At 44.9% G+C, this 15,494-nt stretch overlaps 1 protein-coding gene across 2 annotated transcripts; it reads right to left on the bottom strand.

Moving 5' to 3' along the window:
- Positions 1 to 1,843: 1,843 nt before the first annotated feature.
- On the bottom strand, positions 1,844 to 6,021 carry LOC120456812 (cuticle protein 21.3). 2 transcript variants are annotated; one of them, XM_039643855.1, is made up of 5 exons: positions 5,968 to 6,021; positions 4,782 to 5,049; positions 3,887 to 4,216; positions 2,121 to 2,226; positions 1,844 to 2,039 (listed from the first exon to the last, which is right to left on the bottom strand). In XM_039643855.1, the coding sequence occupies exons 1-5, from the start codon at positions 5,977 to 5,979 to the stop codon at positions 1,970 to 1,972; spliced, it is 786 nt and encodes a 261-aa protein (XP_039499789.1). In that variant the 5' UTR covers positions 5,980 to 6,021; the 3' UTR covers positions 1,844 to 1,969. The 2 variants fall into 2 exon arrangements, with proteins under 2 accessions (XP_039499789.1, XP_039499791.1); XM_039643857.1 differs by lacking the exon at positions 3,887 to 4,216.
- Positions 6,022 to 15,494: the final 9,473 nt, after the last annotated feature.

Genomic DNA, 15,494 nt, shown 5'->3' with positions numbered 1-15,494 from the left:
TGTGTTGTAGATGTTGTGTGCGTAGGACCGCATCCTGTTCATTTCCCCAAACGAGTTGGCAAAACAAAGCGCTGCATTCAGATACAAAGACAAACAAAGCACATCCCTTGCCAATGGATCCTGGCCCACCTGTGGCCAACTCTCGTGTCCTGGGAAAGCAGCAAAACTGCAGCAGGCCCCAAAAAAAAATGGGGCCTCGGTTTGGTTTCCCAATTAGCTGCACAATTATGAGCTAACTTGGCGCCCCAAGGACCCGTCCACTGTCCACTGGGAGAGTGCTTTTGATTATAATTGCTAATCACCGAAATATGTACTTTATCAGCAGCCATTGTAAATCGATTCTTAGCCTTGAGTTGTTGGCCAAAACATGAGTACATGTTGAGCAAAAATACCCAAAGCTAAATTGCAAGCTAAATACATATAATCGTATTTAAATTTAGAAAGATATGAGTACATAAGCTAAATTGCAAGCTAAATACATATAATCGTATTTAAATTTAGGAAGATATGAGTACATATTGAGCAAAAAACCCCAAAGCTAAATCCTAAGCTAAATATATATTATCGTGTTTAAATTTAAGGACAGCCTCAGGGGATGGAAAGCTAAGATATATACCCTTTTTTTTGCACAGAAGAAATCACGCTAATTAGCACATAATACTCGTGAAAGGAAGTATCCTTTAAGTGAGTGGATTTTCTGTGGAATGGCATTGTGCTGCTGCAGTTATATCGCGCCCAGTGTAATCCTTGTTGATGGCCCTTAAAGCTGTCGTCCTTCGCCGTCCCATCATTCAACTTGCTGCGACTTAGCTGGCAAACTCTGACTTTCACTCTTGCGCGAACTCAGTGACATTTTGAATGCCATCGAAGTGCTGGGTTTATTTTCTATGTAGGCTATATATTTTGGGCCAGGACCGAAATAAACGGGTTATCATCTATTTTGGGCCATGTGCGATGCCCGTTGCCCATTGCCCATTGCCCATTGCCCGTATGGTCGTCGATGTGACGTAAATTGGTTTTCTGGGCCTTTGCACTTTCACTTGGTATTTGGCGGAGCCTCATATAGTACACCATATTTATGGTCGGTGGCGGTACAGTGCGTTTCGTGGCAATGAACTGGCATTGCAAGTGTCGCTTTTGGTGCCGCGGGACTTATGCTCATGAAACGCACGTCATGTTATGCGCCATAAAGTATGCTGATCAACTGATGCGTGGCAAATAAATCTCGGCCTGCTTCTCTGGTCCGCATCATGGGCAAAAAAGGAGCGCACTGCAGTGCTCCTGCACCACAGCGCATCGCATCATATCATATATCATATATCATATAAAGCGACAGGCCAACCTTCTACAACTATTCCCCCCTTTCCCCCTCGCCCAGTCAGTTATAACAACGAGCTTATTTTTTCCAACATTTCCACATGCATTTCGTTTCAGTTTACAAATTAAGTTTAAATACAACGTAAATTCAACCGCGATAAAAAAAAAACACATTCAGCATTCACCATGCGGTATGGGGGGCTTGGAGGGGTGGTGGGGGGTGTTGGGGTTTGGGTTTAAGCTCTGGGACCAGGCCAACAACACGTTAATAGAAACGAAGCGTGCGGCTCCGCTGCATCCGCCCGCTGCACTCCTCCCCCCTGCGTTCATCAACCAGGTGGCACAGGTGAGTTCAGGTGTGGTTGGCTCCTAGTTGGCTCCTGGTTGACTCCAGGTTGACTCCTCCTGGCTGACTCCTGGTTGGTTCCTGGTTGGCTCCCGTCGAATGGCTCACGGGTCACAGGCTCTTGGTGCAGTTAACAAATTGAGTTTTAATTAAGGCGAACAACAGCTACCGACACGCTCTGGGTATTATTGTGCCTTTTAGTGTAGTTAGCCAGACGGCTGGGAGTGTGAATTTGTGTGTGTGCGAGTTCACTGGCGAGGGGGGCGGTGCGGAGGCGGAGGCGGTGAGCGGTGGGCGGTGGATCCTCTAGTAGCCATAGTGAATACCATGGCCGGAGACCGATGTGTGCACAAGGGCGGGTGCGGCAACGGCGGCCCTGAAAGTGGTAGTGGTTGGTAGCGTTGGTGGCGATTATGAGGCAACCTTATTAATATGGTCCTGCGAGCCGGATACTCACTTCACCACGGGCCCGGCCAGATGCGTGGCGTATGCGGGAGCGGCGTAGGCGGGGGCAGCGTATGCGGGGGCGGCCAGTCCAATGCCGTGTCCAATGATACCGGGAGCTGTGGAAGAGCGGGCGGGGGCAGAGATGGCACACACAACAACGTTAGTAGGTTTATTATAAAAAAAAAAAAACATAAGAAGAAGAAGCACACAGAACAGGGCGAGTGAAGACACAGGAGAAAGATGGACAGAGACAGATGGCTGGGCTGAAAGAGAGATGGTCACAGAGGGCAGGTCGAGATAGAGCTTCCCCAAATTAGCATCCTGTCCATTGTTTGGACAATACACCAGGCTCCGGGGCTCCGCCCAATGCGGCACTTAAAGGTTGTCAACGGCAACCACCTGACATGGCCTAACCACCACCCACCCACTTGGTGAACATTGCTGCACAGGGCCAAAATACAACGTACAATGGATGGAATACCCAGAGAGTTGGGCTGCCGAATCTTTTTATATCGCCCTTGCTGTGCCGAACAATGGTTCTCTGTTTTCCAAAAGAAACTACGTGCAGATTCTGTGCCCGGGTTCGAAGTTAATTAAAATTCGACTTGAAACAGTCGGACACTCATGTGTTGTGCTATTCATTTAACTGCAGTGCACTCTCCTTTTGAACGAACAACATTCATGCTTTGAGTTGGCAGCACACAAAGCAAATATCAAGTATACGCCACGTTGTGCCAGCTAGAACACGAAATATTACAATCAGAGACCAATGGCATTTAATGACTCTTTTCTCGCCGTGCACTGGGTAGCGACAGCCAACATCAATCAAGTGACATCCAAGGAACTGGGTGACTGGGCGTTTTGGGTGACTAGCTGACTTGGACTTGGAGTTGGAGTTGGCCAGCTGAAGGCCCAGAGCCATTGGGATGCAGTTTTTGGCACCACCTTAGTGTGCTAAACATTGCCTGAGCGGCGCTTTAAAAAGCGCTGCCATCGAAAAAGATGGGCGGCGAATGATTGATTACATGGCCAGTTTGATGGTTACCTCACTGCCGAATTTGTATCTGTTTTCTAGCAAGACAAATCGATTGCGGCCGGACCCAAAACCGATTATCCCTTTTGTTGGCCGCTTTGTTTGCCTGCCCACATGGCCATGAGATGTATCGATTGCCCTGGGCTCGTTTTGGGCAATCCTTTGAAGCAATGATCTTTGAGGGCTTTAACCTCAGCTGGGCTCTTTGTTTCAAGTCGCCATCGTTTGCGTCTTATCGCTGGGGGATCTCTATGATGTTCTTTGCTAACCAGCACCTGGCGCTTTACACGCTTCAACTTAAAATCATTTTCCCTAAAGTTTGTGCCTTTAGCTTGCTGCATCGAAACTATAACCCAGATCCACCTGGGCTCGCCAGACTAACCCATATATCAGGAAAGCCTGATGGAGCGAAACTTGCGCTGTGCACTCCACCACCACCAGCAGCAGTCGGGTCAAAGTTTGTTTTTGCCAAGTGCACTTGGCCACCAGGACGAAAACACAATAAAGTTCCTTTTCTGCTTTCGGACAACGAGAAAACTCGTGGCAAAATTAGTTGCGAAATCGCTGAGGAATCAGATTTTCGGGGATGCGAAAGCGTGCGAGAGTGCGAAATAGTTAGAGAATGGTTAGAAGTTAGAGCTGGGAGAGATGGGAAATGGGGTTAGATTGGGGTTAGTTAGTCCTGGATACTGGAAGTCGATATCCTCGATATCCGCGACATCCTGGATATCCTGGTCACCTACCGTACGATGGTGCAGCGGCGTACTTCACAACGGGAGCGGCGGCGACTGGGGCATGGGCCAGATATCCGTGCGAGATGGCCGGAGCGGCACTATAGGAGCCATAGCCTCCGTATCCGTAGCCCCCGTATCCGCCCAGTCCCAGCGTCGTGTGTCCCAATCCCAGCGAGTGTCCCAGTCCCAGCGAGTGCCCCAGTCCGGAGATCTGCACGGTTGCCGGAGCGCTGGCCGCATAGTGTCCGCCGTAGGCCACGCCCTGAATCTGGGCGGGCGCCGTGTGGCCGGCGTAGCCCAAGGAGTAGGCGGGCGCAGCGATGGCGTGGGCCGGAGCAGCTTGGGTTTTGCATTTGCATTTGCGGGTTAAAAGTGTTAACAATCAACTAAGCAGCAATGGCAGGCTTGTTTTGTAACTACTTGTATCTTTGAGTGTATCTATCAGTGTATCTATCAGTGTATCTATGAGTGTATCTATGAGTGTATCTATGAGTCTATCTTTAAGTGTATCTATCAGTGTATCTATCAGTGTATTTATCAGTGTATCTATCAGTGTATCTATCAGTGTATCTATCAGTATCTGTCAGTGCATCTATGAGTCTATCTTTGAGTGCATCTCATTTACATGCGAACTTTGCAATGTTTGAAGTACAGTATGTCCTTTGTGAACCATTTAAAATGTTTCGAATATCAAGGTGTATTCCAGGTATAAATAAATACAAGTATAGATAAACCTGAGCCATCACTGCGACTACGTGCAAAGGGGACACAGAGTGGTGCGTGTGAGTGGTGTGCTGGGTGGTGCGGTGGTGTACATTTGGCGTTGGATGTTGGATCGTGGATCCATGGACTTGGTGGATGACAGATCCTGAGGAGAGAGAGGTACTCCGACCCCGGGACTCACCTGCGTAGCCGTGGGCGGCGACGGGCGCCAGGCCGGCGTCATTGCTGATGCTAGAGCGCTGGACATGGGACTGCGAGTGGGCGGTCTGGACCTGGCTGGCGTAGTCCGACTGGGAGGACTGGCCGTAGTGGCCCTTCACCGTGTGCTCCTGGGTGCTGCCCACGGAGGCGTGGTCAACGCTGGGGGCGCTGATCGAGTAGGCCGCCGGACCACCTGGCTTCGCCTGGACGCAGGCGATCAACGCCACCAGGACCACGGAGAGGATAACCTGGAAATGCGTTATATATTTGATATATATATATATATATAATATGCAGTATTGTATAAATCAGTGTCGTTTGGCTATGTCGCAGTTCGAACGTCTGGAGGAAATTGCAGGCGAGAAAACTTTTAATTAAGTTGATAAAGTTGGAATAGTTGGCGGTGCCATGGTGGAGCATAGCCTTGAAAGGGTGCCGCTGCGATTTCTATCGCTTAAAAGCTGTCCCATACAAGCCAGGTTAAATAAATCGTTAGCTGGCAACTATTTTTGTAAAGAGACAATAAGCATGGAAAGTTATTTCCAACTTGTGCATCTGAATGCTGCGCTGATTTCCATCAATTGATTGCATTAAAATAGCGAAAATGATCATAGAAAAAGGGATACAAATTATGTATCTCAACTCTGTTGGTAAGTCAACAGGATGCAAAATCAATTTGTTGCTGACACTTGAAAGTGTAATTATCTGCTACGCAAGTGGTGCTTTATATATCGTTTTTACACAAGTTATGTTTCACCACTTCATGCATCCTATTTTGGTGAAGTATTCCTGGCCAATGCTGACCAATCCTGGCCAAAACTGACCCAGATTGTGAACTCATAATCAGCTGCCACTCGACAGTCGCGCAATTAGCATGCGTGTTGGTCTTGCTCTCGTTTTCATTGCCTTGGACATTGAATATCAATTGTGAGTGGGGCCGAGACTGGAATCCACTTTCAGTTGGCCAAATGAGGTCGAGAGCCACTAGCCAGTTATCCTGCCAGCAAAGGAGCAACAACTGAGCAGGCTAAGCAAAGGATGTGCCCCAATCCTGTTGTTGAGTGAAAAGGATAACAAGTGCAGGCAAACTCGAATCCTCGTTAGTGCCGCCGACTCCTTTTTTCCATGTCAAATGTGAATGAGATGGGCCACAGCTTTTCACGCACCTTGAATGCCATTGTTAAAGTGATTCACTTGAAAAAAATTCGACTCAGTTCGATTGGATTGCGATTGGTAACTGTCTCGGTACGCCGTTCTTTGGGCCTATTTATACGCAGCTTGCAGCTCGCAGTTCGCAGCTGCTCTCAAAATATGGTGCAAATAATAAAAAAAAGAAACCAAATTGAGGAAAATCAGTGGAAAAAACTAAAAAAGTTGGCGGCAGCCATGAGAACGGGTTTTCATCAGTTGGCAAAGCAGGCAGAGCGCAGGCGCGCCGCTCTACGCAATAATGCCTCCACCGCCTCCACCTCCACCCGCCACGCCCCCTTTTTGGCGGCACTGATCGCCGTTCGTGTTAATCACATCGATTGTTTAATTGGAAATTTGTCCGCACTTGTCCGCATGCGGCAAAAGGAAATGCCAGCGGACAAGGTGAAGCCATTGGAGTTCACCCACTCCAGTTTTTCATTGTCCCATTTTTGGCCCAGCGAACCGAAGGAGTTTTTGGGTCATATCCATGGCACCCTATATCATATCATATCATATCGTATAATTTCATTCTCGCGTGGCTGTTGTCAAGTGCTTTATTAATGGACCCCCTCGATTTTTCATTTTCCACCACCACACCCGGTGCGTTGCACATTTTTTTTGGTTTTTTATTTATATTTTTTTTGCCCAGCCTGCGGACATTTTGTGTTCAACTTTATAACAGACTTTTCGTACCCCGCATTTGGCACTTTGAGTGGGCACGCACTTAGTAATTAAGTAAATATATTTGCGCATATGAGGAGGGAATTTATGAAATTATAAATGTACTAACCAACGACTTTTGTTGACAGAAAAGTTCAGCAAGTCCGGTGATAGTTTGTTGTATGTGATAGTTGTACAAATGTTTATAGTTGCAAGCATGATTTATCATTAAATAAAAATTTATGTTAATGATGTAGAAATGTACTTAAATATTATAAACATATATATTTGTTATATTTTAATAAAAGTACTGTGAAGAGTGCTCTTTAGGTGCCGAATATCCATTACACAAGTGCTTGATTTCATGGGCACTATTTCCGATGCTGCCAAAGGTTTCATGCTAGATGTTCCTATACTATAACTATCTATCTAGTTGTTATTAATAAATGGTTGAATTGCCAAACCTGAGCACCTCTAGTGGGTATATCCACGACCGCAGCACACACATCCACCTCCCAGTTACCATTTGTTATTTTTTGCTAGTTCTCACGCAGCCGCCGCCAAATGGGCGCGGAAATTGGGCAGCCAGATCGGATTGGACTGGATCGGATCGCATTGGTTGGAGAGTGGGAGCCCCAACTCCAGCCCCACAGTCGGAGATTGCAACTGGGGGCTGTGAGCTGTAAGCTATAAGCTGTGAGCTGGGGGCCTGAGGACCTGGCAGCTTTTCGAAAGGCACAAAATCGGGCAGTGGGCCTTTTTGCTAGTTTTTGATTTGTGTTTTTGTTTTCTGATCTAAGCCATTTTGTTGCTGGTTAGCCGTTTTTTGTAGCTCGCTCGCAATTTATGCGCACTTTGTGCGTTGTCGTGACGAGGGACAGATATAGACACTGCAAGAATTCGGTTGTTCATTGGCAAATAATATATTTTATTAATTGGAATTATTGGAATTGGAACAAATGGTTTTCACCTTCTTTTGTTTACCATTTATAATATTTAATATTATTTATGTGATATTCCAAACCTTCGTTTCTCTGGGTGTGGTGGACATGTAGAGCGGACCAGGGAGTGTTATGTAATGGGCCACAGCTGGCTGTTCGCCTGGGAGCAAATACACACAGAGGTTTCGCAACCAAGGCGACGCTGCGCTGGGAAATTGCTAGCATTTTCCAACTGTCAACCGGGGAAAACCTTCGCCAGGGCGAGCGGGTCGGGCACACGAAATCAGAATCAAAATCGGAATCACAATCTGAAACAGAAACTGAAACTGAAACAGAATCGGGGGTAAAAGCGCAGCCAACCTTCAGAACAAATGCACAGACATGCATTTATTTTTTGGAGCAGGAGGCGGTGGTCAGTAAATGCATTATCAAGCTGGAGATGGCGCCACTTGTTTTGGCATTGCCAATTCTGGTCCTGAAGTCCTGAAGAAGTGCACGGAAAAAAAACCAAAGGCATTTACTTTTAAATTTCACTGACCAAGATGCATACACTAAGTAACCGGCTCAGAAATTACTATCTGCAGATAATGTAGCCATTCCCAACAGCTTTCTGTTATATATTTCATTTTAAATGGTATAAACGTGAATGCGATGTCAGTGTACGCAGATGACTTATGTTCATAAACCGCCAGTACTTTCTGCTTGATACCGTACTGCAATTACACCTGCAATCAAGGTTGTAAAAGAGACTTCGGTCCTCCGGTTCACTCCATAAATGAATCACATTCATGAGCTCTTATTGTGTGGCGCCTCGGTTTGTCTCAGTGTGAAAGTGCGAGGCGAAGTCAATTCCCGATGCAGTAGCAATCATCGATTGTCATTGTTGATGAGCCACCCCCTCTCCATTCAGCCCGTCCTTGTGGCATTGTGTAATGGCGTGATGTTTCAATTACCGCCCATCATTCGTTCCCCAACCCCCAACCCCCTTCCCCCTTACACCACCTTATATATCCATCCGCGATAAATACACAATAGCAGCGCTGCGGGCGACGCAATCTGCGAGCTTTTTGTCTTCGACATTAATTTGTATAATTGCAATGCCAATACAGGACAAGCAGTCGGGGGCCCAGCCAAGTGCAGCGAGCCATAGCCATCTCAATGTCCTTTTCACAGCAAGCCACCAGCACCAGCACCACCCACCGCCACCCACTTTACTCACTCCACCCGAAGCACCCACTTCACCCACTTTACCCACCCGTCACATTGTGATGTCCAGTCGGGCGCAACATTTCACGTCTATGTGGGTCACAAAGGCGCACACAACGAGCCAAAACAAAGCCACAGGCCCACGGATCGGTTCCTCACGAAATTGTGATATCCTTTGCCACTCAAAGTAAATGTTTTGCACAGAGATGGAGATAGCCGACAAACACAACTGGCTTCAGTTACGCAAATTAATGTTAATGTTTTACTTTCCTTGGTTGATTTATAACTTAAAGATGTCACGCCTCATTTTGGATCTATTGCCTGCTTTTGGATTTAAATTAACTCAAAAAAACCACGTTCACACTTAATTATGTTTATAAGGTCTCATGCCTACAAAACCTCTACAAAAATAAATTAAAATAAATATAGCTTAGTTACTATGGCCAAATTGAGATATAAAACCTTTAAAGTTCTTAATATCTGCAAAAATACAATCACAAACAGTGCTTTTCGAAGCTTGTATCTTTTTAGTTGACTAGCATCAAGTTGTCTGTGTGTAAATTACAGGGTATCAGCGCATTGGACAATGACTGACAGCCGTTGCAGTTGGCATTCCCTTAACTGCTGTTTTCGCCGAACTGCTCTTGAAACCGCCGTCGCCCATCGCTGTCATTGTATCCATGTCCATTGTCTGTTGTCCGTTGTCCACTGTTCGTTGTCCACTGTCCGTTGTCCACTGTCCGTTGTCCGTTGTCCATTTGGCTATGTGGGGCTTAGTTTTTGGTGGTTTGGGCTGGCGACATTTGCCTAAATACTTGGCCGCACACACTCGACCATTATCACACATGCCGCTTTCCATTCCCGCCTTTGTTGGCCTTTTGCGTGGAATTTCCAGAGGCGAAGATTAATGACCGACATGACCTGACAGCGCCGCGTCAGCGTGGCATCGATGTCAATGGCGATAGAGGATAGAGGATTGATAGAGGAGCAGGATGGCCGGTCATGATTGGGTTGACCACCTACAAGACCAACTCACCATCATTGGAATATGGTGTGCAGCATAACCTGAAGTTACTGCATTGCAAACTGATACTGTACATGAAAATGCTGGCCTTTCAATTTTATCTCTAGCTGAGAAATGCCATAGCCCAATAAAATTCTACGATATGTGATAGTTTACCCTCAAATGCGGCAATCGCTTAACTGAAGCACCGAATTGAGGTGTCTTAATGTAGCAGCCATTGCTAATTTCGTTGCTACATCGTAATGGCAATCTTATCGCAGCACCCTCGTAATGCTCGCCACCCACCTGGTGTGTCCAGAAGTCCGCCAGATGGCGCACGCCACTCCAACGAGGGCGTCGCCGCAGCGAACCGAAACTGGAGCAATGTCCTGATATTACGCGCTATTAACTGCCAACAGCCAGCACTTGTGTGAGTGTACGTGATACGCACACAGTTGCTTAGTCGAGAGCATTCAAATTTAACCTTCAATTACGAAATCAATAGGCAAAAAGGCGGCCGGCCACACCTCCATGTAGCCAGATCTTTTTGGCCAGATTCGAGCCGCCTTTGTGCACTTGGTTCGTTCGTGCGCCTTTGTTGTGTCTTGCTGTCTTCATCTAGTATTTTCATATTTTCGTATTTTCGTTTTTTCAGAGAATTATTTTTTCATTATTTTTTTTCACCATTTTTATTGTGTTGTGTTTTATTTTTATTTTTGCTTCGATGCCAGAGCTGCGATATTGAAAACGCTTGACAAGTGGGCGGGTAGTGGCCCCGACATGCCACGCCCACGTGGCCCCCCGCGTTAATTTGTTGTGCAATCTGCGCATTTATTATTATTTTCAGGCTCACTGTTCCCTCGTTGGTAATATTACATCGCAGTAATGAGAATATTCAAAGCAGCTAAACGAAATGGGGGGTGGGGCGCAAAAAAAAAAGAAACACAATAATGGCACTTGACTTGATTTTCACTTTGTTTTTTATTTTATTTCATTCATTGTCGACTAACGAGATTACTTGAGGAATGCCCACGTAAATGGATGTCCATCAAACTTCGTGCCTTTAGCGATATTTTCATTAAAAAAGAATCTGCTGAAAACACGAGGAGACCTATAAATATTGCAGTTGAAACTAACCCAGCAAATGGGAGTTTATTTTTTTATAATCTATATTTCGATATATTTGAGTATAACTCAGGTGCATATTTGAAAAAATATATTTTCTTGCGGCTAACATCGATTCAGGAGACCGACAGCAATTAAGAAACACCGCAAATTGCGTATAAGTGCTGCAATTATGCACTCGCTTGGGCAACGCTGCGTATACGCAATTCCAATGGAGCTAGACGCGGGAAAGTCTATGCTGTCTTATCGCTATTAAATTCGATTGGTAAGCTCAGAGCTGGGCAGTTTTTATTATTTTATTTTAATTTAATTTGAATTTTTAAGCAGTTTTAAAGCAGTGGTAAATAACAAATCAATACATTAACATAAACTTGAATATTCGCATATCTGATAGGTAATAGGTTCGCATTAATATTCGCTGGCAAAATTGGTAAGTGCACCTCAACTGTCGCCTTATGTACATAAATAAATAATAAATGCATAAATAATTGCCATATGCAGTTGGGTTCGCCGACAGGCCCGTTGGTTCCCAGCCCCAGCCAAACTTATCCGACAATCATGAGTTAGTTGGGTTAGTGACTTAGTGACCTGATTTTTGCCGCCGCACGTTGCATGCCACTTATAACACGCCCACCGCCCACCGCCCACGGCCTTTTAATTAAATTAGTTTATTTTATTGATATTTGCGTGCACCCACATATGTGTATGGTGTGTGTGTGTTTGAGTACATTTTTTGGGGCACAGACGCTCAGCAGCCGCAAAAATGCGCGGTTCGCAATTTCGGTGCAGTATTTATAGATTGGCATCAGGAATCTGCATATATCAATAGTAGCCATATAGGTCTAGGCCTTTTTAGATAAATAGTATGTTTAATAGCAAAAAGCTAAGCTTCATGGGAAAAATAGTATGGCGTTGTTTCATTCACACACAAAGTAGTTAGCCGTAGTGCAGAGCATGAGTAAAATTCAGGGAAAAATACCGATTTTGCTGCCCGGGCAATATTCCACTTTTATACAGCCTACTGAGCATCCTTCAGTCTCCAGGATTTCCAATCGAGTTTCCCCATTTTTCGCATTTGGCCGACTGTTTTTTTTTTGCCTTGCCAGCCCCCTAATTGAGTTGGCTTATTAGTTTGGCCTGGACCAGGAAGCCCTCCATATGCAGTTGGCCTTGGCAACCACCTCCCTGAAGGTGGCAGTGGCATCTTCGACTGCCACCCAGTTGCCCGGTTGCCCGGTTGATGGACACTGATAGACCCAAGGCGGCTCCTGGCCAATTGTGCTGAATTATGGCTTTCGACCGGCAATTCGGAGACCCTACAACCTAATTCGCATATTTCATTTGTAGTACAGCTTCTTGTTGTATAATTTATGAATTTATTTCCATTCCGCTTGTGGAGCTGCGCCTCGAATGGCTTAAAGTTCGGCTGAAATGGCTGAGGGCGTGGAAAACCAAATGATGTGCTGTGCTGCTTGTGTATGCAATGGGTACCTGGAGCAACTTTAACCCAACTCTCTGTCACATTTACTCAAACAAATTACAAATTTTCCCCACCTCAAATATTCGAAAAAATCAATTTTTAAAATACCCAAAAAAAGAGATGAACCGTTTGAAAATCATACAAAATTTGATCAAGACAGAAATAGTTTTAATTGAAAGTGCAAGCACATGTGAGATAAAAAAACAAAATAAAAACCAAATAACAAAATGCATGAAATTCCGTGAGTATGTCCGTGCCATCCTCTGCCAATGTGTGTCTTTTAATTATCAATTGATTGGAAAAATTCCTGAAAAACTCGTCTCCATCCGGGTGTTAAAAAGCTGCCTTTTCATTGGCATTCGCACGGCGTGGGTCGACCAGCTTGTTGCTTTTCCCCAACACACATATGTATGTGTATCTGTATCTGTAGCTGTCTGTGCAACTGTATCTGTATCTGATGGTACGCGTATATGTATCCACCGACACGTATATCCCTCGAGGCCATCCGTTTTTCGGATGCTGCTGAGGAGTGGGGGCAGTGTTGTTATATCCCGGGTATTGTTTTGTTATCCCACCTGCAGAGCAGAGAGCAGCGCGTACATTCAGTCAAAGCCAGCAGCGAGTTTGATTTCTGTGTTAATTACGCATACGCACTGCGGTCCACAGACCCAAAGTCGACGACATCGCCTCATTAAAGCCAAAAACTCCAGTGCAGCAGGGCGGCGCACAAAAAGCAATTAAGCTGCAACGACCGTTGGCAATTTTGGCCAAATTCAACAGGCCGCATTCGAGGGGAGCTGACCGCTGTCCTCTGTCCGCTGCACGCTGCACGCTGCACGTTGCACGTTGCACATTGCACACTGTCCACTGCACATTGCACATGGGCATGGGCATGGTCAACTGGTTTGGGCCTTGTTTCGGGCAATTAAGCACTTCTGGCCCACAAATCCGTAAACAAGCGTTGGCAGGCGACGACCTGACCTCCAATCGAGCCGATCCCCTTCTTTTTCCACAATCCCGCCCAGAATTTGCTGTATTACTTGCTGTACTTATGATTTAATGAAAATAAATAGTCACAAAAATGGCAATCTAAAGCGCGGACATCGATATGCCGTTTTGGCACAAATTAATCCCTTTTCGGTTTTTATAATCCTAATATATAATATGGTTTACTTGCGATAACCATTTAATTTAAGCTGCATATAAATTACCGCTATAAATTAGAGCATAAAATGCGTTGGATGTTTGTTTGCTCACATATTAGCTGACCAAAACAATTCACATTAAATTCAATTATTTTTACAATATTTAAGGAACTGTTTATATATTTCCAAGCATCCTTATATGTTTTCCTTTTGATTAAAGCTATGTATTTCCTAAGTCAGTTCAAATGCATTGTATCGATTTGCAGACTGCACATATATGTAATACATTAATGCCCTGATCTTTTTAGGGGCATTTCCGATTCACTTAATTTCGCCCGGTTTACCCCGCGACTGGAAAAGGCCTAAAAAGGAAAAACTAACTGGCCAGCAGCAAACTTGGCAACTCGGACTTGGCAAGAGGGCCAGTGCTTGGCTCAGCTGTATAAAGTGGTTGCCGATGGTGCTACTGGTGCTGATGGTGGTGCTGGTGGTGGGGCAGATGGTGGAGATGGTGGAGCTGCTGCTGCTGCTGCAGTGCGTCGCTTCCAGGCCACTTCACTTTATTTACCGTCACGCTCAGCGCGCTGCGGCGGCGGCATTAAGTGCGAAAACAAAGCCAACGGCATCGAACCGCTCCCGGCACCTCCTTATTTTTATGGCCGGTTTATTGAAAGACCGCCGGCCGCCGGGCAACGTGCAACGTGCAACGTGCAACGTGCCATGTGCAAGCTGCACGGCGAGAAAATGGTTGGATGTTACTTAAAAAGAATTCGATTATAAAAGATGCAATATTAATTTTTCATAAAACTGCAAGAGATTATTTAATGCCAGATGACATATTTTTGTTAAATTTCAAATTAAAATTAAAAATGAAATTATTTTCTTCCTGTGCACTCGCTGATAAAGAGCGTTGCGTAACCCGCCGATAATAGTAATGATGATGATGGTCAATGGCCACTGGCCAAGTAGGGAATACCACTTCCCACTTGACCAACTGAAGCAGCCGGAGCAGCGGAAGTGCACGGCTTCAAAGACGCGGAAATGGCAATGGAGGTGGATGGAGGAGAACGATGGTGGAGGAGGTGGTGGTGGTGGTGGCTCCAGCAGGTGTGGTAATCCGTAAAGCAGTAAAGGCATTGGGAGCGCACAAATTTATTGGCGCAACTGGAGCGGAAAGGTGAGAACCAGGCGAGAAATTTTCGGAGGAACAGAAAAGTTTGTTGCAGCTAAGATGGCGAAAGAGGAGCAGGCTCCAGAAGTTCAATCCTAGGCAACTAAGTCGTCGCGGCTGGAATCCTCCATTAACATATAACAATTTATTTGAAACGGTAATAAAATAAATGCCATAAACGAAAAAGTCTGTCCATAATAGCTCTTAAAACGGTCCTTTAAAAAGTAATAGTTTAAACTGCTTATTACTATGTGATAAATTCGATTACAGAAACTCTTAAATCAAATTTATGAAAATATGAAAAATTTATCCGAAATGAACAAACATGCTGAATGATAAGTAAAGTCATAAAATATTATGATGTGATTATATATAAAATAATGATAAGGCTGTATACGGCTTTTAAATGAAAAACGCTTTTAAAATTTATGTGTTTCTATAACTTAAAAGATATCATCAGATTCTTTTATTATTTTCATACTAGGCAGCACACTCAACACATGTTACTATTTTGAAACCATTTTCCCAAATATAAAGAAAAGGCAATAAATGGCGTAAGTTAACTTAACTGTAGACCCCAAGTGTATGGCATAGTACAAGTAGATTGTTGGTATTTCATAAATATCTCTTGATATATGGAGACAATAACAAATATGTTTCAGTGGGAAAAAAAAATTTTGAATTACTCCAAATTGCGCGCCAAATTAAAGAGTGCAGCATTGCCAGCTTTAAAGAAAGTGCCCCATTGTTTACAAACAACACAAGCTTTTG

This window comes from Drosophila santomea, chromosome X, assembly GCF_016746245.2.
Source record: "Drosophila santomea strain STO CAGO 1482 chromosome X, Prin_Dsan_1.1, whole genome shotgun sequence".
In the NCBI taxonomy this organism is placed as follows: Eukaryota; Metazoa; Arthropoda; class Insecta; order Diptera; family Drosophilidae; genus Drosophila; species Drosophila santomea.
This window is presented reverse-complemented; position numbering and strand designations above follow the sequence as displayed.

Coding starts and splice junctions, on each gene's coding strand:
- LOC120456812 (XM_039643855.1), bottom strand. Junction 4,217..4,781: donor CGCCGCCCACGGCTACGCAG/GTGAGTCCCGGG, acceptor GCAAAACCCAAG/CTGCTCCGGCCCACGCCATC. Junction 2,227..3,886: donor CGCCGCTGCACCATCGTACG/GTAGGTGACCAG, acceptor GCTCTTCCACAG/CTCCCGGTATCATTGGACAC.